Raw genomic sequence first — 26228 nt, 5'->3', positions numbered from 1 at the left:
CCTCCACATGAAACACCAATTGTGTTCACTTTATCTTGAAAAATGGCGATTTCCAGGAAACAGAACCCATGTCTCCTTGGCGCCATAGTCAGAGGAAGATAAGCAGCATCAGCCCATGGAAAGGGCTGTGTTTTCCCTCCACCCCTGCCAAATTTTGAAACTCCCTGGGCCCACACAGCTAGTTAGGTCTCTACCAGGCCCTTAAGACCATAGACCCGGTGGCTATTGTTGGCCCAGTTCCTCAACCTCAAGCAGCTGCCTGCATCCCTGGCCCACTCTCCTCCTCTCTCCCCACTGCCACTCAGTCATCTGTGGTAAGCCCAGTTCTATCAACAAGTGGCACCCAGTCCAGTACACCAGCACTGCTGCCTGGCTCACTGCTCCTGGATGCCACGGCCTCCAAGAGCCCCGTGGCCTCTTCTCTGTGTCCTCACACAACTTTTCTCAACAAGAGAATGGAGTGTCTGGTGCTCAAGGCCCATCTCTGCAGCCAGAGGAAGAATTGGGAAAGTCAGCTCACCTCTGGCATGGAGGTAGGTAGGGGGACAGTTGCTCTGGTCCAGTTTTCCTACAGACTCCCCCACTTCTGTTAACCTCCCCTCCCCTTCTTCTTCCCTCCTCACCACATTGCCCCCCCCCCCTTGTCTCCAACCTCTTCCAGGAAGTTCCCTGCTGTGCATGTACCTGGGTTAGGCCCTTCCAAAAACCCAAGCATGAGCAACAGCCACAATTCCCAGGACCCACTACAGATAACATTTGTGTATTTACTTTTTGTACTAAAAGAGAAAGCGAAAGCAATTAAGTTTTTACATCTCCAAAGATAAATAAATGATAATGAAGAAAATGTGGAAAAACAGGAATTTTTTTTTCTGCCACTCACATATTATATTGAGCCTATCTAAAAGTGGTGGTGGTGGTACAGGGATCTCATTGGGCCCCAGTGTTGGTTTAAGTTGTTTAAAATTTAGTTATTTAAACACGCTAAAACATAAAACTAATACAAACACCTTATGTTCATAGCTTTTGTTCAACTATAAACTGTGAAGTTAAATATAAGTAAAACTATGAAACTGATGTGCTTCAAATCAGCAGCCCTAATGCCATATGGCAAGCTGTATTTTGCAGAGAGAACACCGCATTTCCTCCCATGCATTGGTCCTTTTGGGTGGAGAGTGCCCATGCCTCTGCATGCCCAGGAAGAGTTTCTTCTCCCAATCTCTCCAAGTGACTGTGAAACCAATTAAGTGGAGCAGCAGACATTTTCTTCATCCTCACATAGCACAAATGTAACTTTCAAGTGACAGAAATGTTTATTCTCTCCTTGTTGGTTCCTGGAGTTCAAGGTTGTACTATTCTGTGCCAAAGACTTTATAAATTTTAAAATGTGCCTGTCCAGAAGGTAGACTGGGAGGTGAGAGGGAACCAGGGTTGACACTAGTGGTGGGATGGGTGTTGGAACCATCACCATGCATGGCCCAATGCATGTCTGAAACTCAACTATGAATAACTTTATAAGTCACAGTGCCTTAATAAAATTTGTTTTCAAAAGTACTGGGCTGAGATCCCATTCTCTGGTTAGATAATTATTATCTAAATGATCTACATAAGTCACTTAAATTATTTCTGTTTTGCTTATCTTCAAAATTAAAACAATTAGCACATTCTTATAAAGGCCTCATAGACCCCAGAGGCAGGAGAAATAGTACCACACAGTGAGCTGGAGACAGATTAAGGCACTTGCCTTGCTAAGGGCTGACCTGGGTTTGATCCCTGGAACTGCATATGGCCTCCTGAGCTCCTCCAGGAGTGATCCCTGAGTACAGAGCCAGAAGAAAACTCTGAGCACTGCTGGCTGTGGCCCCAACACAAAAACAAAAGAACTCATAGTGCCCATTTTTTTAAATGCCAAACTCAATTTTTTTTGTCAAATAATCTCTACAGAAAATAAAGAAATTATTTGGGAACACAGAGAAGTAAGGATAAACATGTGAAGCACACATCATGATTCAGAAGGTTTTCCTTATCTAGAAACCTCACTTGTTGAGTCCCTAAGAAGGTCTTTCAGTATTTAGATGTAGCAACATCTGTGTCACTGTATCACTGTCATCCTGTTGTTCATCGATTTCCTCGAGCAGGCACCAGTAACATCTCCTTTGTCCTAGCCCTGAGATTTTAGAAAGTGCCATATTCGAGGCTCTTTCTGGGTCCGGAGAATGAGACCCATCATTATTACTGGTTTTTGGCATATTGAGTACGTCACAGGGAGTTTACCAGACTCTACCATGCGGGCAGGATACTTTAGGTAGCCTGCCAGATTCTCCAGAGTAAGAACTAGATAATAAGATGCCGCTACTTTAAAAGCATAACAGAACCATTATACCTCTGGAATGTGAGAGAGGATTCAAAACAGAGAAAAATAAACCAGGATAGAGTTTATACAATCAGGGTGCCTAAAGTGATGGAAACATTCCGAATTTGGTGGTGAGAAGGTGTAATGGTGGTGGGATGGGTCTTTGAATATTCAATGTAATCAAATATTGTGAACTAACTTATACAATTAAAAATTAAAAAAAAATTAAAAATAAAGTAGCCCAAAGAGAAATACAAAAAAAAAAAATGTCACGCGGCCACACACTTCCAGAAACTGGGTTTTATAGTCTCTGAGTCTTGGCTGTTGATGAGATTACATGGCGCTGGGGCAGTTGGTGGGCATAATGCCTACACACTGGAAGATTGAGGGGATCTGGGTGTAGGAGGCCCAGTCCTGATCCAAGCAGGCTTGGAGATCTAAGTCCCGGGTCCCACACACCTGGGTTCCTCTGCTGGTCCCTTCATGTGTGAGGCTCATCCGAACGTGTGGAGAGTGGTCTTAAGCATGGCTGTGACTAGAACTGGAGGTCTTCCAGTGGCTTGGGACAGGGAGGGAAACTCAAAAATAGATTTAGTTTCCAAAAAAAGATGATTACAGGCTTTGTGCAGGGTGCCAGTGGACTTAGAGAAAGGTAGGATGTCTGCTTAAACTACCTTCATCAGGTTTCCCGAAAGCATCCGGCCCCCCACCCTCTACCCAGTCCCTCCAAACCTCCAACATGAATAATTTCATTCAACAGAACTGTTTCATAGCTATTCCTGTCCCTTTTCAGATCTATGTGCCTATTCCTCCTTTCAAGTCCAATGCCAGACTGGCCTTGTGCCAGTATCTTCCTCAAGTCTGAACCCACCCCTCCACCCAGAGCTTTACTGCCTTTACACAGAGGTCCCCCGCCTGCCTCTCTAGTCTCATTTCACATGCTTCCTTCATTCTTTCTGTCATCATCAAAGGTAGTTGGGGGGTTAACTGTAGGTCTGAGTGAACACTTTTGGAGCCATCTTCCACTGCTTCTGTGGGTGGAATGGAGCCTCTAGCCTCCATCTGTTTCCTTTCCCCAGGAGACCTCCAGAAGAGAGAGGCAGCTGGTCTAGGTATGCAGAGCTGACCCCATATCTCTGACTCCAGGTTGACACCATCCATATCTCAGGTCCTTTGGAACTACAAAGGTCTTGGGACTGGGTGACTTTCACCTCCATCATAGTGAGCAGGTGCCTGAACTTTCCTCCTTCTGTCATCTCAACATCTCCACCTGCTGTTCACTGGGGCTCCCCTAGAGCCAGATGGATGAAATTTCAGGGACAGTCTTCTTTCAGGTCCCTTCCTGGATCAGAGCCAGATCCAGTTCTTCTGTCTGAAGTCTAGTTCTCACTCTCTATCATACTGGTCCCAAAGTCCCATTTGAATACCTGATGTTCTACTTGTCCACATGAATAAAGGCTTTTAAAATTATTTTTAACTGAATCACTGTGAGATAGACCCTTACAAAGCTGTTTGTGATTAGGTTTCAGTCATACAATGTTCCAACACCCATTCCTCCACCAGTGCACATTTCCCAGCACCTGTGTCCCCAATTTCCATCCTTTCACGCCACACACGCTCCCACCCCCGCTTGCCTTGACGACATGTGCCCCCTCCCTCTCTTTCTCTCTTCCCTCCTTTGGGCACTGTAGTTTGTAATACAGATACTGAAAGGTTGTCATGTATATTCCTTTACTTACTTTTAACTCTCAGTTCTTGTCCAGTGTGATCATTTTCAACTATTACTGTCACACTCGTCTTCTCTATCTTACCTACCCTCTTCCCCACACATACTTGTGGCAGATTCCAACCATTAACCAGTTCTCCTAGCCCTTGTTTTCCCCAGTCTGAGATATTAGTCTTATATTATATATTTTATATATCACAAATGAATGCACCCATTCTATATCTGTCCTTCTCTCTCTGACTCATTTCACTCAGCATGACATGCTCCATGTCCATCCATTTATAGGCAAATTTCATGACTTCATTTCTTCTAACAGCTGCGTAGTATTTCATTGTGTAGATATGCCATAGTCTTTTTTATCCAATGAAATGAAGGTTTTAAGGATGAATACATTAGTGTCATTTTAGGGATGACTTGTCTTGATGAAAATTACTTTCAAATAGTTACATGAATAGTTACACACAGGTTTACATTATGTACAGTACATGCTTGCACACTCAAAAATTCATTTTCAATTATTCAAAGAATAAGACAATTTAGATGTAAATTGTACAGATAGCATATCTTTGCATTTTTCTCTTAAAATTTATGCTTGAAAACTTTCATAATAAAAGTTGTATATAAGAAAAAAATATCTGAACATCCATAGGAAAATACTACTAGGTCCCTGAAATCTCAATGGAATCCACTTTATTAATAGGAAATCTTATATCTTCTCAATCTGTAAGCAAGTCACTCTATAAGTTCTTTTGCATATTTGCTCTGGTATAGAGTTAACAAAGAACTTGGAGTGCTCAGGATATTCTTTAGGAAATCTGCCAGAGTAGATTAGGAAGGAACCCATCTTGGTGATTCTGGAATGAGGCAAAGAAAGTTATAATAGGATTTCATGGGTATCACAGTAATTGGATTTGGTAGAGTGTAATTAAATTTCACCAGCCCCTAAACCCTCTGCCACAGGAAAGTAATGAAAGGTCCAGAGACCCTTCATCTTGCTTAAAGGAAATATGTAAAGTTTGCTGAAACTCTAAAGTATACTCTACTCCATTTCCACATCTTAGCCTCAGGAGAGCAGTCTCAGTGTTTTCAGGATCAATTAAGAGTCTCACTTTCAGGCTGAGGGTGAAAGCAAGCTAGATAATACCAGGACACAGTGATGCTCACTGACCAGTTTCTTTCCCTAGTCTCCTGAAATTTCTCTCTCTACTCCATTAAGTGGAATCAGGACCGAAGCAGCCCAGAGAAAAGCAAGCTTCCAAGATGGGAAGATTCCAACACTCCAGAAGGAAGGCCAACTTGGCCAGTGCAGGTAGTCAGCTCACTTCCCTTGTCACCAGGTGAATGGTGCCCAAGAGCTCTGGTACAGAGCAAAATGTGTCAACTGGTAGGCTTCCTGGTGGCAAGTTGGCAGGTCGAACTCCTCCCCAGTCAACTCAGGGGCCTCAAGCTCTCACCCAAGAGATCATCCCCCCCAGGCAAGTTGTCAGAGATCCTTTCTAAAGCAGATTCCCAAAGCTGTAGAAGATGCTACTGCTCTCACAAACAGCTCTGATGCAGGAGGTCAGCAGTCTTTTAAAGAAATGCCCGACTCTCTGCCCAAAACTCTGACTCAAGCCCTGTGACTCAGAATCTCCTCAGAGACAAACAAAAGAAGCAGCACCCTCCTCCAGCCGTGTCCACTTGAGTTGATCCCTCAATTCCATTCCATCTGCTTTCCATTCTCCAGAAATCAATCAAGCCCCTGATTCATGGATGGTTTCTCTTACAGTCAGTGTCTACACTGTTGCCTTCTCTTCTTTCTCCTTGTTGTTTGAATATGTTTGAAGGAGAAGCACTAGCATGGGAGCACACTCCATCACCATGAATGAGTCTTCCCAGCCCCTCTTCCCCTGTTTTTTAGTCCTAATCATGCTGCAGTGTCTAAGAAACTTTCATTGTAATGGCAAATGACTTGGGATTGCTTCCCCATCACCATCACCTTTAATTATCCCTTTTTATGGTAATAAAACAAGAAGGGCATCTGCCTTATGCCACTGCAGAGAAGACTTAATCCAACAGACCTGAGACTGCTATTTGAGAAAACATGCTTACAACAATGGTCCCCAGCTGCCTTCTGGTTAATTGGATTTGGGGAAGGGTCTCACCACACCCTGACTTATGAGGGAGACTCTGTGTGCTTAACAGCTTGTGCAAAAGATAGTCCATGCAGAGCACATGTACCCCTCCTGAAAGGCTGGAGTTCAGTCATGCATGAAGCAGAAGATGGCAACACACTGTTTCATTCAGAGTGCCCTCGAGTGGGGTGGGTGAGACCCTTCCCCACCCCAAGGGACCCAGACCTGGCAGCCGAAAACCTCCAGAACTCAACCACCGCTATGCTCACAGTTGCTCTCCACACTCTCAGGCCAAGCCTTACCCATGAGTGAATCCACAGAAAATCTAGGTATGCGGGACTTTGTGACTGAAAACTCTGGGTTCATCAGAACTGGGAATGGGGATCTTCCACTCATCCCCCTGCTTCCAGCAACTCAGCAGTCATGCCATAAGCCACCTCTGGCTGGTGCCAGGTAATCTCGTCATTGGCCACAAACCAGAGTCACATGTCCTTCTCTCCCAGAAGGGAGCATAACATGGCACACACCATGCCCATGCTGCCAGACCCATGCCAGGCTGTTTGACTTGGGGGGCCACGGAGGGGGATGGATGAGACCCCTTCCTGCCTCAAGGGACCCAGCCCCCAGCAGCAGAAAACCTCCAGAACTCAACCACCACCACACTCACGGCCGCTCTCCACAGGCTCAGGGTGAGCCTCACCCATGGGTGAATCTATTCCTGAACTGCGAGGCCGTATTTGCAGCCATGCAACAACTCTTACCTTATTCTACCCACAGTGGAAGAGTACCACACCACATTTGATGGGATTTAAAGTAAGAGGCAACCAAACTTAGAGGGAATTTTTTTTTACAGATATTTATATATAAACACACAAGGCTCAACCTTTAACAAGATGTTAATGATCTTTTATAGACGGGCTTAATGGCCCCTGTGTAAAATACTACAATCTTCACACCCTTTTCTCTAAGAAAATGATGGCTGGAGGAATCAGTCGGGGTGGGAGATGTGTGCTGAAAGTAGATAATGGACCAAACATGATAACCTCTCAGTATCTGTATTGCAAATCATAATGTCCAACAGTAGAGAGAGAGAGTATGGGGAATATTGTCTGCCATGGAGGCAGGAGGAGGGTGAAAAAGGGGGGTGATATAGGGGATGTTGGTGGTGGGGAATGTGCACTGGTGGAAGGATGGGTGTTTGATCATTGTGTGATTGTAATGCAAACATGGAAGCTTGTAACTATCTCACGGTGATTCAGTAAAATTTAAAAAATCTACTTTTTTGTAGCATTTTCAGCAGTTTTTTCATAACAAACAGTACAAAATGAATTATTTTAGTTCTTCCTTGTGGCAGGAATTGGGTTTCAGGATGGAAAAATCCAAAATATGGTGGTGGGAAGGTGCAATAGTGATTGGATTGGTGTTCGAATTTAAATGTAATCAAATATTGTGAACTGTAGTACTGTAGCACTGTACTCCCATTGTTCATTGATTTGCTCGAGCGGGCACCAGTAACATCTCCATTATGAGATTTGTTATTACTGTTTTTGGCATATCGAATACGCCACGCGAAGCTTGCCAGGCACCACGGTGTGGGCGGGATACTCTCAGTAGCTTGCCAGGATCTTCAAGAGGGGCAGAGGAATCAAAACTGGGTTGGCTGTGTGCAAGGCAAACACCCTACCCACTGTGCTATTGCTCCAGTTCATTGTGAACTACTTTATAAAATAATTTTTTTTTAAATTTTAAAAAAGAAGATGCCAACCAACTAGAGCCCAATACAAATGATGAATCTCACATTAGCTTCTTCTGGAAATATCATTTCCCAAATACTGTCACAGTACACTTCTGGAAGAACTGAGCACATCCTGCTTGACTCTGTGGAAGTCTTGAAAGCTCAGGCCAGACTTCTTCTGGACTTTGCTCCTGGAACCTTTTCCTTTTCTTATTTTGTATTTCATCCTTTTGATCACAATCCTGAGTAGGACTATATGCTAAGTCCTGTGAGTTACTCTAGAGAACAATCCAGTCTGAGGGGGACATATACTACTGATTAAATAGGTGTTTCTAGCTCTTGATAAGCTTCAATCATGGCTTGAGACAGTATATTTTTCCCACATGTGCCTAGATGTCTGCTTCGAAAATTGACCAAAGGCAGTCTGCATCATCAAGTCTTTTTTGTGTGTTCATGATTGATAAACTAATTTTATTTTTTTTGATTTAGTAAAGTCTAAAATATTTACTATTCAGATCATTACAGAAAATATTTGACAACTTCTGCTCATAAGCACATGCAAATACTATCATAATGAAAATCCATTCGTTGTTTTGTTTTGTTTTGTTTTTTATTTGTTTATTTTTTGGTTTCAATTATACAATGATCAAATACCCATCCCTCCACCAGTGCCCATTCCCCACCACCACGGATCCCAGTATCCCTCCCACCCCCTATCCCCCCCATCCCACCCTGCCTCTGTGGCAGAGCATTCCCTTTTGTTCTCTCTCTCTTATTGGGTGTTGTGGTTTGCAAAAGAGACAATGGGTGACAATCATGTTTGGTCTACAGTATACTTTAAGCATGCTTCTCCCTTTTTGGGAGGATCCTCCCAACACCCTTTATTTGGTGTTCCCTTCTCTATCTGAGCTCCCTTTTCCCCTAGCACATGTGGTTGGCCTCCAAGCCATGGAGTAAAATTCCTGGTACTAATCTCAGCCATTCTTGGGTGTTAGTCTCCTACCCAGATGAATGCAATCTTTCTATGTCTATCCCTTTCTTTCTGAGTCATTTCGCTTAACATGATACTTTCCATGTAGTACCACTTGTATGTAAATTTCGTGACTTCATCTTTTCTAACAGCTACATGGTACTACTCCATTGTGATAAACTAATTTTAAAGTTTATTATTAATCAAAATATACTAAAAAGAAAAAAAGAGCTGCTTTGTTATAAGCTGTTTTAACCTATTTACAATAGCCATATTCACAGGACCCACATAAATTTACAGCTCTCTGAACCTACTTCATCAGAAATTTTGCCCTTAAGATACACTTCAACAAATGCAGTTTCGAAGAGCTTTCTTGATGGCTAAATCAATAACTCACACTTAAAACATCATAAAATATTTACTTGAATATTTTTATGTATTGATGTATCAATCATCTGATTGCATGTCCTTCTCTCCCGGAAGGGAGCACAACATGACGCTCTCCATAACCATGCCGCTGGACTCCATATCAGGCTGTTTCACCCAGGGTGCCCCAGAGGGGAGCAAGTGAGACCCCTCCCCACCCCAAGGGACCCAGCCCTGACAGCCAAAAACCTCCAGAACTCAACCACCACCATGCTCACGGCCACTCTCCACACGTTAGGGCCTAGCCTCGCCCAAGGGTGAACCTTTTCCTAGACCAAGAACACTTCATAGGACACACCTATCCATACTCCAAGAGTACAGCACCACTTTTGATGGGATTCAAAGTAGGAGGCAACCAACTTTAGAGGGAAATAATATATTATTTTTGTTCTGCTTTGGGGCAGGGACTGGGGTATGGGATGGACACACCTGAAATATGATGGTGGAAAGGTGTATGGTGGTGGGATTGATGTTTGGATATTAAACGTAGTAAAACATTTTGGACTTTTATAAAATTAAAAAACTTAAAATAACAATATATCAATCATCTATCTCTCATTCGACTACCTTTACCTTCCCCTTTGTTTCTGGAAATACATCATCTAATACTAAAGTTCTCTGGTGACCTCTTTTCTAGCCAACTGTGAAACTGTTTTCCTTCCTCAGTCTGGCCCTGGAAGCTTTTCTACACACTCTCAGAGCACAGGTGCTCTGGTCCTCTGTGCTCACAGGTCCCTCTGAGGAGAGAGTCTAGTCTCTCAACAGCAGCAAGAGAGACCAGCATCCTCCTTTCCATTGTCCACATTCCCATTATTAAGGATTTTTATTTTTTAAATTTTTTTAAATTTTTAATTTATTTATTTATTTTGCTTTTCGGGTCACACCTGGTGATGCTCAGAGGTTACTCCTGGTTTTGCACTCAGGAATCACTCCTGGCAGTGCTCAGGGGACCACATGGGATACTGGGAATTGAACCCGGGTCGGCCATGTGCGAGGCAAATACCCTACCCACTGTGCTATCACTCCAGCCCGAAGGATTTTTTAAAAATTTTTATTAGTGAAACAACATGAGGAACAGTTGTAGACTTACAATTTTTTGTGCTTGGGTTTCAGTTATACAATGATCAAGTACCCATCCCTCCACCAGTGCCCATTCTCCACCACCACGGATCCCAGTATCCCTCCCACCCCCCATCCCCCATCCCACTCTGCCTCTGTGGCAGGGCATTCCCTTTTGTTCTCTCTCTCCTTTGGGGTGCTGTGGTTTGCAAAAGAGGCATTGAGTGGCAATCATGTTTGGTCTATAGTCTACTTTGAGCATGCATCTCCCATCCTGGGAGTATCCTCCCAACACCCTTTATTTGGTGCTCCCTTCTCTATCTGAGCTCCCTTTTCCCCTAGCATGTGTGGCTGGCCTCCAAGCCATGGAGCAAAATTCCTAGTAACTTATCTAGGCTATTCTTGGGTGTTAGTCTCCTATTTTGTTACTTTATGTTCCTCAGGTGAATGCAATCTTTCTGTCTGTCCCTCTCTTTCTGACTCATTTCGCTTAGCATACTTTCCATGTAGTACCACTTAGGATTTTTTTTAAATGTCAGTAGCAATGCACTGTCCATTGTCCTCCCATTGTTCATTGATTTGCTTGAGCGGGCCCAGTAACATTGTGAGACTTGTTGATACTGTGTTTGGCATATCGAATACATCACAGGAAGCTTGCCAGGCTTTACCATGAGGGCAAGATACTCTTGGTATCTTGCTGGGCTCTCAGAGAGGGGCAGAGGAACTCAGGTCGGCCGCATGCAAGGCAAATGCCCCACGGCTGTACTATTGCTCCAGCCAAAATGTAGGTAAGGGGGAGACAAATCTAGCCCAAATTAGATTGCAGTACGTAAATCATCCACTACCACTCTCCACATGCACGCACAATTTACTATAGCTATCTATAAAAGATAAAATTAAAAGGGGGCAGGAGGGAGCTACCACTGACCACATAGTTTTCAGTAAAATAAACTATATAGCATTCTAAAAATAGTATTACTCTTGAAGTCAGCAATTTTTCATTATAAGAGAAATTTTCATGATAAATGGTTACATTTCAGTCATCTAGATTCCTTATAATATAGCAAGGTCTATCTCTAGAATTGTGATACAGTTCTTTCTATAATTATTCATGAATTGTGTTTGCTTTCTTTTCCTTCTTATATAATTGCAGATTCACATGACGTTGTGAGAAATTTCCAGAGAAATTCTGTTTACCTATTACTCCTACTCATTTTCCTTGGTTGTATGTTGTAGTATAGTTTTGTGATCTGTAACTCTTAGGAGTAATAGGTAAACAGAATTTCTCTGAAAATTTCTCACACCTTCATGTGAATCTATAATTATATAAGAAGGAAAAGAAACAAACACAATTCATAAATAATTACAGAAAGAACTATCACTTGATCACTTGACATCCTGTTACTCATCGATTTGCTCGAGCGGGCACCAGTAACATCTCCATTTGTCCCTGTTACGTGCTAGTGTAGCCCAATGGCATCTGCTCGCTCCAGGAACATGAAAAGCCTCAAACCGATCATTCAGGGTCTTGACAAAGAAGACTGACCATCTCATAGGTGAGCAGCCACGCGATCTTTTGACTTCTCGTTGAATTTAGTCGGTAATGGCTCTAGTCCAGCGGTCATCTCCAAATCACATTACATGTTCAGTCCATCTGATTTTCGATGCCTTGGCAAACGAGACAGCGTCCCTGATTCTTGATCGTCAATGGAGGTTGGAACTCCGGATTCTTTCTCTCACTTGAGTGAAGCATGATACTCCAAGCATAGCTCTTTTGATTCCTCTTTGGGAAACCCGAATAGCGTTCTCATCCTGTTTTCAGGTCTCTGAGGTGTATATTAATGCAAGAAGAACAGTGGAATCGAAGAGATGTGCCCGGAGCTGGAGGTTCTTCGTCCTCTTAGCTATTTCTTCAATGCTTTTGAAGGCGTTCCAAGCCACTCTCTTCCTCCTGTGCAACTCAGGCGCCAGGTCATTCATCATGTTGACTTCTTGACCTAGGTACACATAACTGTTGCATTCGGTGATGTTTATTCCGTTGAGAGCGAATGAAATGTCAGGAACAAGACCATTTCTCATAAACATTGTCTTCATGAGATTCAGCTGTAGTGTGAACTTTCCACACAAACGGTCAAAGTCGACCAGCATTTGTGCTGCTTGGCTAATATTTGGTGTTATTAGAATGATGTCATCAGTGAAGCGAAGATGGTGTAGTTGCCAACCATCTATCTTCACGCCTATTCCTTAAAATTCCAGTCATCACATGATGTTCTCGAGGGTGGCACTGAAGAGTTTTGGTGAAATGGTTTCACCCTGATGAACTATATCACAGAGATTTTTCTCTTGTCACTGTTTTTACATGCAGAGGTGAGTATGTGTGTGTGTGTGTGTGTGTGTGTGTGTGTGTGTCTGGGTGTGTGCTTAGTTTGGTGATTTTTATCACATGTATAGATATGTAGATCTGTTTGGCCAACAGCTCAGTCAAGGTACCAAACAATTCAATTCAAGAATCTCTCATGATCAAAATGGGGATATAGGGGACTTCCTCAATATAGTTAAAGCCATCTACCACAAGCCTACAGCAAGCATCGTCCTCAATGGCGAAAAACTGAGAGCCTTCCCTCTAAGATCAGGGACAAGACAAGTATGTCCACTCTCTCCACTGCTGTTCAATATAGTACTGGAAGTACTTGCAATAGCGATTAGGCAAGAAAAAGACATTAGGGGCATCCAGGTAGGAAAGGAAGGAAAGGAAGAAATCAAGCTCTCACTATTCGCAGATGATATGATACTATACTTAGAAAACCCTAAAACCTCTATCAAGAAACTTCTAGAAACAATAGACTTGTATAGTAAAGTGGCAGGCTATAAAATCAATATCCAAACGTCCATGGCTTTCCTATATGCAAATAGTGAAAGAGAAGAAAGAGACGTAAAGAAAACAATCCCATTCACAATTGTGCCCCAGAAAATCAAGTACCTAGGAATCACCTTAACTAAGGAAGTAAAGGACCTGTACAAAGAAAACTACAAACCTCTACTTCAGGAAATGAAAGAGGATACGAGGAAATGGAAAAATATCCCCTGTTCATGGATCGGGAGAATTAACATTGTCAAAATGGCAATACTTCCCAAAGCACTGTATAAATTCAATGCAATTCCTTTTAGGATACCCATGACATTCTTCAAAGAAGTGGAGCAAACACTTCTGAAATTTATATGGAACAATAAGCCCCCACGAATAGCTAAAGCAATTCTTGGGAAAAAGAAAATGGGAGGAATCAACCTCCCTAACTTCAAACTCTACTACAAGGCAGTAATAATTAAAACAGCATGGTACTGGAACAAAGGCAGAGCTGTAGACCAATGGAACAGGGTTGAATATACTGACGTCTCCCCGCCAAGCATATGAGCATCTAATCTTCGATAAGGGGGCAAGAAAAGTGAAGTGGAGCAGGGAAAGCCTCTTTAACAAATTATGCTGGCAAAACTGGACGGCTACATGCAAAAAAAAAAATGGGCTCAGATCTCTGCCTAACTCTATGTACAAAAGGAAGATCTAAGTGGATTAAAGACCGCCACATCAGACCGGAATCTATAAGATACATTGAGGAAAATGTTGGCAAAACCCTTCATGACATAGAAGCTAATGGTGTCTTCAAAGATGTCACACCTCTGGCCAAGCAAGTGAAAACAGAGATAGACAAATGGGACTATCTTAAACTAAGAAGCTTCTGCACCTCAAAAGAAACAGTGACCAAAATACAAAGACAGTCTACAGAATGGGAAAGGATATTCGCCAACTACACATCTGATAAGGGGTTAATTTCAAGGATATACAAAGCACTGGTTCAACTCCACAAAAAGAAAACATTCAACCCCATCAAAAAATGGGGAGATGAAATGAATAGAAACTTTCACAAAGAAGAAATCCGAATGGCTAAAAGGCACATGAGAAAATGTTCCACATCATTAATCATCAAGGAGATGCATATCAAAACCACAATGAAATATCACTTCACACCACAGAGACTGGCCCATATCCACAAGAACAAAAGCAACCGGTGCTGGTGCGGATGTGGTGAGAAAGGGATACTCCTTCACTGTTGGTGGGAATGCTGACTGGTTCAGCCCTTTTGGAAAACAGTATGGATGATTCTCAAAAAAATTAGAAATTGAGGTGGAGCGATAGCACAGCGATAGGGCGTTTGCCTTGCATGCAGCCAACATGGCCGATTCGAGTTCAATTCCTTCACCCCTCGGAGAGCCCAGCAAGCTACCAAGAGTATCTCGCCTGCACGGCAGAGCCTGGCAAGCTACCTGTGACGTACTCTATATGCCAAACACAGTAACAACAAGTCTCACAATGGAGACGTTACTGGGCCCGCTCGAGCAAAATCTATGAACAACGGGAGGACAGTGACCGGTGACCGGAGCTCCTATTTGATCCAGCAATACCACTCCTGGGAATATATCCCAGAGAGGCAAAAAAGTATAGTCGAAGTGACATCTGCAATTGCCTGTTTATTGCAGCACTCTTTACAATAGCCAGAATCTGGAAAAAACCTGAGTGCCCGAGAACAGATGACTGGTTAAAGAAACTTTGGTACATTTACACAATGGAGTACTATGTAGCTGTTAGAAAAGACGAAGTCACAAAATTTACATACAAGTGGTACTATGTGGAAAGTATCATGTTAAGCGAAATGACTCAGAAAGAAAGGGATAGACATAGAAAGATTGCATTCATCTGGGGAACATAAAGTAACAAAATAGGAAACTAACACCCAAGAATGGCCGAGATTAGTACCAGGAATTTTACTCCATGACTTGAAGGCCAACCACACATACTAGGGGAAAAGGGAGCTCAGATAAAGAGGGGAACACCAAATAAAGGTTTTGGGAGGACCCTCCCAGGATGGGAGAAACATGCTGAAAGTAGACTATAGACCAAACATGATTGCCACTCAATGTTTCTTTTGCAAACCACAACACTCAAAAGGTGAGAGAGAACAGAGGGGAATGCCCTGCCACAGAGACAGGGTGGGATGGGAGGGATGAGGGGTGGGAGGGATAATGGGATCCATGGTGGTGGGAAGTGGGCACTGGTGGAGGGATGGTATTTGATCATTGTATAATTGAAACCCAAGCAAATGTGTAAGTCTGCAACTGTACCTCATGATGTCTTACTATTAAAAATTTTTTAATAAAAAAAAAGAATCTCTCATGCTACCTCTTAAAAATCACAACCTCTTCCTTCTTGCCCTCACTCCTGGCAACAGATTGGTTCTCCCTCTCTGTAATTTGGTAGTTTCAAGAATATTAGATATATGGAATCACAATCTGAGATTGCTTTAAGGTTGGTTTTGTTTTACTCTGCAACTTTATTATTGAGTTTCAGCATGTTTTTCTTCTCCTCCTTTTCCTTTTATGCTGTCACAAACCACATACTTTCTTTTTATGACCAGGTTATTATGTATCTGTATAGAATTACATGTAGATATCCCATTTTATTTGATCATTAACCCGTCCTTAATACTTATATTGTTTTCCTATCTTGGTTAGTGTACATAATGCTGCAATGAACCTGTGGCACCGACATTTCTTAGTCAGGCTTCATTTTCCTGTAGGATTAAGATCACATGGTATTTCCACTTTTAATTTTCAGAAAAACCTCTACACTACTTTTCACAGTGGCTGTTCTTTTATGTTGCCACCAACAGCGCAAAAGGATTCTCTTTTTCTCTGCATCCTGTATTTTTGATGATCTCATTTTACTGAGGTGATATTTCCCTGTGGTTTTAGTTTTCATTTCCTTGATGATTCATGATATAGAGCATCTTCGCATGTACTTGTTGGCCATTTATATATATATTTTTCTGTAAACTGTTCCTTCAGGTCCTTTGCTCATTTTTTGATTAGACTGTCTTTTTTGTTATTCAGTTAGTTGAGCCCATTATATATTTTGTAAGATTTTTATATTTTAAAAAAATTTTTAGGCACAGTGATTTAAAATACTCCTTGTAATATCCATCTACGTAGTTTAAGCCACACTAGGCTATGCTTGGGGACTATTGTTGGCTCTGTGCTCAGAAATTATTCCTGGTGGGACTCAGGAGGCCATCTATGGTGCTAGAGATTGAACCCAAGTAGATTGTGTAAGACAAGTGTCTAACCCACCGTACTATCTCTCTGGCCCTACAAAACTTCTAATAACAGAGTTCCAGGCATACAATGCTCTAATACCACTCCTACCGCCAAAATGCCAGTGTCCCTCCACAAATGTCTCAAGGACCACTTGATAAACTCAGTTCGATAGGCCAACTCTCAGGATCTGTTATTGTTGGCTATTTGTTACTTACTATAGTTCTTTATACTTCACATTTGAAGCATGTGTTCCTGTTCTGTATTTGATCCTCTTTCTCTGGCTGACTTCACCTGGCATACTATCCTTTAGTTTCATTCACTTAGCAATGAATTGCATGATTTCATCTTTTCATAGTCTCATTGTAGTCCCTTAAAATCCCATCATTTAATAGTTCCATTTGCAATATCCCATTGTGTATATATTATATTTTAATCTATGTATACATGTATAAATATCACAGTTTATTCACTCATCAGTTCTGGGAACTTACATTATTTTCAAATCTTGGTTACTCATAAATAATACTGCAATTTAGTAGTGCAAATGTTTTTTCAAAATATCATTTTGGGGTTCTTAGGGCAATATCAGATCAAATTTCTGAGCTATATGCAAGATAAATTCTTAATTTTTTTGAGAAGTTTCCATAATTTTTTCCATAGATGCTGAACTAGATGGCATTGCCACCAAAGTGGATAAATGTTCTTTTTATCACCCCCAATTCTACCAGCACTATTTGGTAATGAACTTCTCCGACTCTGCTCATCCATAACACTATGTCGGTTTTCTTCAAATTTGAAGGACAACCTAGCTGGATAGTGTATTCTTTTTTTAGATATCTAATTCAGCTTGCTTGCTATTATACAACTATTCTCTCTTGGACTATAGTTTTCATTTCATAGACTAGCCATGAATCAAGTGCTGTATCCTTTATATATAAGTTTCTTCTTGTTGCTCTTAGAATTCTACCTCTGTCTTTGACTTCTGTCATATTAATTACAATGTGTCTTGGAGCTTTTCTATTTAGAGTTATTTTTGAGTTTCTTGAATTTTTAAGTTCTTGAATCCTTGAGTTCCTTGAATATGGGTACATTACTCAGTCTTCAAATCAGGGAAATCCTCAGCTATAATAGTTCTGATGAACAGTTTTGTTTGTTTGTTTGTTTTACCAATTCTCCATATTCACAGAGGACTCCTAGAATTTGTTCATTATTGCTCTTGAACTCATATAACAACTCTGGTATTTTCTTCATTTCTTACAAATCGTTTTCCCACCATAAATCTTTTTTCCCATTTTATGTTCTTTATTGATGGTTTACTATATCTTGTCTTCAAAAGTTCAGATTCATTCCTCAGCCTCTGTCACACTGCTACTGAGAGATTTCAGTGATTTTTTAAAAATTTCATCATACTTTGTGATACTGATTACAGTTTTCTCACATTCTCTTTCATACTTTTTCTTTCTTTAATGGCAGTCCGTGCTATTGTGATTTCATTTCAGCTTTCCAAAAGTCATTCTGAAGTCATCATCTGAGAGGTTATAGAACAAATGACCATTACCCACACATATTAATCCCAGTAGGCTTCTTTACTTCTTCTTGTGCCTTCTGTGCAATAAGGACTATGTGTGAGGGTCTGGTCTTATGAAGTTTGAAGTGGCAATCTTAAGACTTCCGTTCACTTGAGAGAGAGAAAAGAAGGAAAGTGCCTGGCATATATAGTCTGTGTATGTGTGTGGGGGGATGTGGCAGGAGGAAAAAGGGGGACACTGGTGGTGGGAAATATGCATTGGTTGAGGGATGGGTGTTGGAACATTGTGAGACTGAAACCGATCATGAACAGTCCTGTAACTGTGTATCTCAAGGTGATTAAATTTTTTTTAAAAAAACATGTGTTCACCAATTACACCCAGAGTCTATGCTGCTGTGTTTGTGCTGTGTCCACCTGCTGCAGAGCCTCTGCACGTGAATCTGCACTGGCCCCTGGTTCACAAAGTTCTTAGGGCCTCACCCTGCTTCTATGGTTTCAGTCCTTGGGCTTAGGGCACTGCCTATCAGAATCTACATTTCCTTTCACCCTCATTCCCCATTTCTCATTCTGTAACTAAGTCAATACCAGCCCTTTGATGAGATTTGCAGTGAGGATACTAGCTATTTCCTTTGATTAGGAGAGCTGGAGCGATAGCACAGTGGTAGGACATTTGCCTTGCAAGCCGCCTGCCCGGCCAAGCCGGGTTCGATTCCTCTGCCCCTCTCAGAAATCTCAGCAAGCTACTGAGAGTATTTTGCCTGCCAAACACAGTAACAACAAGTCTCACAATGGAGATGTTACTGGGCTCGCTCGAGCAAATCGATGAACATCGGGAGGACAGTGCTACAGTGCAGTGCTAGTATGAACTGAGTCCAGAAGTCTCAACTAGAAATGCAGGCAGTGTACCAAATTGTTTTTTGCCAGTTTGTGAGTCTGCTAGGCTGTATTCCAGTTTCCTCCCTAGACTTTGTGTGGGGAAGTGGAGAGCCAAAGTGCCATGGGTGTATTTTTTTTAAATTTTATTTTATTATTATTTTTAAATTTTTTTATTTTAATGAATCATCATGAGATACACTTACAGACTTACAGACTTTCATGATTGCATTTCAGTCAAACAATGTTCAAGTATCCACCCCTCCACCAGTGCCCATTCCCCACCCCCAATGTTCCCAGTATCCCTCCCCAACCCCTTCCCACCTTCTGCCTCTGGCAGGCACAATCCCTCCTACCCTCTGTCCTTTTGGGTGTTATGGTTTGTAATACAGGTAACAAGCATCCATCATGTTTGGTCCATAGTCTACTTTCAACATGCATCTACTATCCTGAGCAAACATCCTCTCTCCATCCAAGCTACCTTTCCCCTACTGCATGAGATCGGCTCATGGATGTATTAAAAACTCACAGATTTTATTGCTCATGCTGTTCCCCAGTCAGTCACTGCCACCACTACCCATCACAGCACCTCACCTGCCACAGCACTACTGTTTAGCTTAGTCTCTGCTGACCCAGCCCTGGAGTGAGACGTTGGGTCATCTTACTGCATAACAGATCTCTGTGTGTGGATATTCTCTCAGTAATTAGCTTAGCTGATTACTGCCATCTTTTTGTTCCACAAGGACATTCACAAGGAGTCTCCTGCCCCCGCGCCTAGCTGTCCTCACTGGGGTCCCTTGGAGGGGGGCAGGTTGAGTTTCTCTCCCCATCCGGAGCAGAGCCCCAGCAGCTGAAGACCTTCAGAACCAGCCACAACCATGCTGAGACCACTCTCCACACGCATGAAGGAACCGGCAGAGGAACACAGGCATGCGGGTCCCTGGGCTGAGCATCCTCCACCCAGATCCTCCATCTTCCAGTAGGCAGGGGTCACACCCACCAACTGCCCCCAACGCCAGGTAATCCCATCAATGGTCAAGACCCAGAGACTATAAAACCCAGCTCCCAGAAGTGCGCGGCCGCATTTGCGCAGCATTTGAGGCCTTACAACATCTTATTATCTCGTTCTTACTTTGGACAACCTTGCAGGCTACCAAATGTAACCTGCCCACATGGCAGAGTCTGGCAAACTCCCTGTGGCGTACCCAATATGCCAAATACCTCTAACAATGATGGGTCTCATTCTCCTAACCCTGAAAGAGCCTTGAATATGGTACTTCTTAAAATCTCAGGGCTAGGACGAAAGAGACGTTACTGGTGCCTGCAATCAACGAACAACAGGACAATCATGATCATGATCGGGAAGGACATTCATGGAATACTTTGGTCATTTCTGTTCAGCCTGGTGCTGGGTAATGTCCATCATTTTGGTCTCATCTCTCTTCTTCATTATATATTTTAGACTTAATCCCTTATCAGAAAAATTATTCCATTATATGGATTGTTTTTAATTTTGCTGTTTATTTCGTTATTCAAAGGTATTTTAGTTTGTTGTTCTAGTTGTTTACCTTTACAGTTTTTGAGGGATGGCTGTTGTCCTTTTTAAAACAGCATTGCCAAGACCAACATATTTGGAGTTCTCCCTCTGTTTCCTTTTAGGAATTATACAGCTTTGGTTTGTATTTAAGTCTCTAATAATTTCAGCTAATTTGGAGGAAAGGTATAAAATAGTGATTCAATTTCAGTTTTGGTGAATATTTCATTTTCCCAGCACTGGTTACTGAAGAAAACATACTTTCTCAGGTGCATATTATTGGTTCCCCTGTCAAATATTTTCTGTATAGCATGGGTTTATTCTGGATTCTTAATTGTATTTCACTGGCTTCTAGGACACTTTTTTTAAATGAAAGTACCCCACTGTTTGGTTACTATAGCTATGTAAGGTTTGAAATCAGAGAATGGAATGACTCTGGTTTTATTCTTATTTCTTAGGATTGCCTTAACATTTGTGTTTGTTTATGAACTTTGGAATATTCTCATTTGGACAAGATATGATCCATTTTTTATGCTTCTATTTATTTCCTTATTGTATTGCAGTGTACAGATGTTTCACATTCTGCTTGATTTTATGATTTGTTTTTTAAGTTATAAATTGAATTGTTTTCTTTTTTATATTTTGTGTCATATATAGAATCACAACTAGTTTTTTAAAGCTGCCATGCTTATAACAACTAAATTTACTTATTCTCACAATACTTGGTGATGGTTTTAGGATTTTATATAGAAGAACAAATTATCTACAAAGAGATACCATTTTATTTATCCCTATTTGGATACTTTATATTTTTTTTTCCTCACCAAATTTCCCTGGCAAGAACTTAACTATGTAAGGTAGGGATAGTGAGATCTGGCATTCTTGTATTATTCCTGATCTAAAAAGGAAAGACATTCAACTTTTTATGTATATTATGTATATTGACTGTGAGCTTGTCATATATGGCCTTCAATAAGTTCAAGTATAGTCCTTGTCCAGCTATACTCAGTTTGTTGAGAGATGCTGTGATGAAAAGATGCTGAATTTTGTCAAATGCATTTTCTTCATCTATTGAAAGAAATTATGATTTATATTTTCTATTAATGTAGTGTATCATGTTTATTGGGCTGGAATGATAGCACAGCGGTAGGGCGTTTGCCTTGCACACAGCCAGCCCAGCCAAGCCGGGTTCGATTCCTCCACCCCTCTCGGAGAGCCCGGCAAACTACCGAGAGTATCTCGCCCCCACGGCAAAGCATGGCAAGCTACCCGTGATGTATTCAATATGCCAAACACAGTAATAACAAGTCTCAAAATGAAGACATTACTGGGCCCGCTCGAGCAAATCGATGAACAACAGGAGGACAGTGATCATGTTTATTGATTTACACTGTCTATTTAAATTTTTTATATTGAGAAAAATCTTACTTAATCATGATGTCTAATCATTTTAATGGTTTTCAGAATTCAGTTTGCTATGGTTCTCTTTCTCTCTCTTTTGTTTTTGTTTTGGGGCCATTTCTAGTGGTGCTCAAGGCTTACTTGTGGCTCTGAACTCAGGTCACTCCTGGTATGATTTGGCAAACCATATGGGGTGCTGGGGATTTTACTAGGGTCAGCCACATGAAGGCAAGCACCCTACCTGCTGTATTATCTCTCCAGCTCCCAAGATACTGGGAAATCTGCTATGTTTTCTGTAGTTGCTGCCACTGATAATTTTCCCATACATTGAATGCATGAGAAATATTGTTCTATTGTGTTCTCTTATTTTATAATGTCCTTATTTGGTTTTATTACTGGTATTATGTTGACCTCAAAAAATGAGTATAATAGTGCATCCTCCCCTTTTGCTTTTTAGAAAAGTTTGAGAGAGATTACTGTTAAGGGCTGGAGCGATAGCACAGCAGTAGGGTGTTCGCCTTACAAGCGGCCAACATGGCCGACCCGAGTTCGATTCCTCCGCCCCTCTCGGAGAGCCCGGCAAGCTACCGAGAGTATCTCGCCCGCACGGCAGAGCCTGGCAAGCTCCCCGTGACGTATTCGATATGCCAGACACAGTAACAACAAAGTCTCCAATGGAGACGTTACTGGGCCCGCTCGAGCAAATCGACGATCAACGGGAGGGCCTTTACCTTTACCTTTACCTCTTTTTAGTGTGTGTTTAGTAGAATTTAACAGATAAGCCATTTAGTCCAGAGCTTTACTTTGCTGGGAGTTTTTGGCTATCATTCCAATCTTACTACTTGTTATTGATCCATTCAGATTAGCTATTTCTTCATGATTGATTCTTGATAGACTATTTCTGGAAGTTCAATAATTTCTTCCAGATTATCATGCTTTTGGTATTTAATTTTTCACAATATTTTCAATTGATCCTTCGCATTTCTATGGCATCCATTGTAATATCGCCTCTTCCACTTCTCATAATATCTACTGTGGCTTTTTGCTTTGTGATTTCCATGAGTGAACATATATGTTTTATATATAAAACTGTCTATTTAAAATATATAATAATTTACTTCAATTGTATATAAAAACTTTACCCTTATACTCTACTCCATTCTAGGTTTTTGATGTCACAATTCACATCTTTTCATAGTGTATATTCTTTAACAAATTATTGTGGCAATAATAAATTTTATACTTTTGTTCTTTAACCTTTATTGTAGGGTTCAGTGTTTAATTTAGAACACTCATTACAGTATCAGAATAATTTTCATCTAAATATCTGTTTACTTTTACTCTTATCTCAAAATGGTGCAGTTACATGCATTGCCCTGATGCAGACATATGGGGTGAAACTTCAGCACCTTTTGGTTCTTCTTATACCAGGGAAGTGGAAGGAAGGTACATTGCCAACTAGCCTTAATTCCCCTACCCCTTTCTTCTCTTTAAAGCTTGGGAAGGGCAAAAGTTTGGTTTCCATTCCGACAAAAAGGGGGAGATGTTTAATGTCCACTCATCACCCAGAGAGGAAAAACAGATGAAGATGAAGGTTCATCTTCAAATGGGGTCCTCTTCTATAGGGAGTGAGAGGGTAGGAAGATGCATCAGAATGCCTTCTTGTCCTTTATATTGTCTGTACTTGTTTTTCATTTGTTTCTTTGGTTTGGGTTTGGGATTTTTTTTTTTTGCAATTTTCCTGTAAAGCTCCTCAATGTGTTCCCTGAGATCAGGGATGAGGAAGATTGTAGAATGGTGATTATTCCTGACTCATACCTCTCAGTTTAATATATCAGATGCCAGAGAGTAATGAATTAACTCTCCACTGGACCACAATGACACTTGAATAGAGAGTTCAACCTACAAGTGATTGGTCCCACCTTTCATTACCTTACTGAGCTATTTCTACTGGGTGGAGGTGAAGGCTTAGCTCACCAACAGGCTCTGAGAACATTATCCTGATGGGAGACTTGCAGTTCTACTGGGCAGGGGATGAAAAACTAGCTTCCTACTTGGTCACTTCAACATCACTGGATGTGGTGGAAAAAGTGCTACCTCCTTCTCTCTACTTCCTTTCATTGGGGGTCAAATGGAAGCTCAACTCCTAACAGATCCTAAGTACATGGTGTTTTCTCATTTTCTGAGCTGTGTATGGTTTGTGTAGAGTAAATGTTGCCAAAAGAAATTTTTGTTGTTGGGCCACCATCTTTCCTGTCTTATGGCTACGGAATCAAGTTTTTTTCCAGAACATATTCTATTTGTGAATGTCAGAAACTCAGGCATATATGATCTGTCCAGAATTCATGAGAGACAAAGAGGACCCCAAGGAACTTAGAATTTACCTCAAAGTCCCTAGGTAGCCTGATTTCTTTACCCTTTTCAAAGTCTGCCCATGCTTGTTTGTTGCATTATGCATAAGATATTGAATTGTAAAGAGAAGGCTCTGGGAAGAAAGAGCTACTCCATCTTAAGCAGAGTCAGATGACCCCATTCTTATGTCTTAAAATACCAAGTGTTGGGGCCAGAGAGATAGTACAGTCAGTAGAGCATTTGCCTTGCATGAAGCTAATGCTTTTGGTCCCAGACATCCCAGGTGTGACCCTCCCCCCAAAGTACAGCCAATAGTAATTCCTGAGTGCAAAGCCAGGAGTATCAACAAATGTGGCCCAGAAATCAAAAACAAAGAAACCAAACTAAAATAAAACCCCAAAACACCAAATGTTGATCACTTTTTATATAAAATTTATGTTATTTACTTATCAGATTCTTTTCCTGCTGTAATAAACCTTGTGAGCACATTTTTAAATACTACATCATGTTTTTCTAGGCAGAACATGATTGACACAATCATTTTCATATTATTTAACATTTAGGTTCCAATATTTTCCCATAATAAATAATTTACCAGAGGAAATGTTTGTGTCCTAACATTTTTTGTATGAATTAGAAACCAGTAGAATTATACAGTCCAATAGCATGAAAAAAACATGTCTTTTGTTCTCACAACACTGGTACACTTCAGCATGCTCCTACACAGGAACCAAGTTGACAGTGAAAAGAAAACATTATGCCCTCCTGTACATTTCTTTGATCAGAAGTGAGGCTGATCAATTGCTCTTTTATAAATTGGCTTTTCATGTCTTTTGCTTGTTCTTTTTCTGGAGCCTTACATATTCTTTGGGAATAGTCTTCTCTGTAGAAAACTCTGACTCAATATGGATAAGAAATAGTTTTCTTAAGCAAAATATGTAATTGATCATCAAAAGATCAGGTGAGATAGAAATAATTTAATCCCTTGTTCACCTACTGCAAAAATCAAGTGCCTAACAGGAAAACACCTGTCAATTAAATAAAGACATCAGAAGAAGATAAAATGTATAAAAACTCTTAGATTTCTGGATAACTCTTGCTCTTAAAAAATACACTTTTTGGGACCAGAGAGATAGAACAGGGTTGGTAAGGCAACTGTCTTGCACAAGGTTGACCCATGTTCGATCCCTGGCACAGCAAATGGTTCCCCAAGCACTGCCAGGAATGCTATCTGAGAACAGAGCTAGAGTAAGCCCTGAGCCTGCTGGCTGTGCCTGACCCCCCTTATAAATTTTTAAGAGTATCTTTCAAGAAAAACAGAATTTCTTAACTCTTACCTGAAGCATAACAACATTGTCACCTTCAAAAGTTGCAAATACATCAGTGTCACATTTCAATCCCGAGATTCGGTTTTCCATCATGTAGCCCTATTGCAAAAAGAAAAAAAAAAACATTTCTCTTAAAAAAATTACATTTCTCTTTATCCAGAAATTTTTGTAAAAAAATGCATAATATTAATTTTTGGTGCATAAAATAGTAAGTTGGGTGTAGTAGTAAAGACTTTTTTCTTTGCTTTTTGGGTCACACCCAGTGATGTACAGGGGTTACTCCTGGTTCTGCATTCAGGAATTACTCATTGCAGTGCTTGGGAAACCATATGGGATGCCGGGAATTGAACCTGGGTTGGCCGTGTGCAAGGCAAATGTCCTACCCACTTTGCTATTGCTCTAGCCCCAGCAAAGACATTTGAAGATAATGCCATGTTACCCCAAAATATCTCACCAAATTATGCTTTCTCTCTTTGAATTCTTATAAAGTTTAATAAATGTCAAAGTATTAATGATTATACCCTACAATATGTAGAAAACTGATGCCTCCCTCACTCCTATCACCTTTAAAAACTAGCGTATATCTCCAGAGGGATAGTGACAAGATTGAAGAGTATGCTTTGCTTGTAGCCTATAGTTCAACTTTCGTACTTTATGGCCTCTCTAGCTCCTACCCCACATCATA

At 41.1% G+C, this 26228-nt stretch overlaps 1 protein-coding gene across 1 annotated transcript in view; it reads right to left on the bottom strand.

Annotated features, from left to right (window-relative positions):
• ACOXL (acyl-CoA oxidase like) overlaps positions 1–26228 on the bottom strand; it is a 388417-nt gene that overhangs the window by 121690 nt on the left and 240499 nt on the right. The window contains exon 13 of the mRNA XM_056126755.1: positions 25553–25642. Coding sequence (XP_055982730.1) covers positions 25553–25642 — 90 coding nt within the window. The remainder of the gene's footprint in view (positions 1–25552; positions 25643–26228) is intronic.

Source organism: Sorex fumeus, unplaced genomic scaffold (genome assembly GCF_029834395.1).
Source record: "Sorex fumeus unplaced genomic scaffold, SorFum_2.1 ptg000006l, whole genome shotgun sequence".
Classification (NCBI taxonomy): Eukaryota; Metazoa; Chordata; class Mammalia; order Eulipotyphla; family Soricidae; genus Sorex; species Sorex fumeus.
The sequence above is the reverse complement of the archived record's forward strand: the minus strand, read 5'-3'. Positions and strand labels throughout refer to the sequence as shown.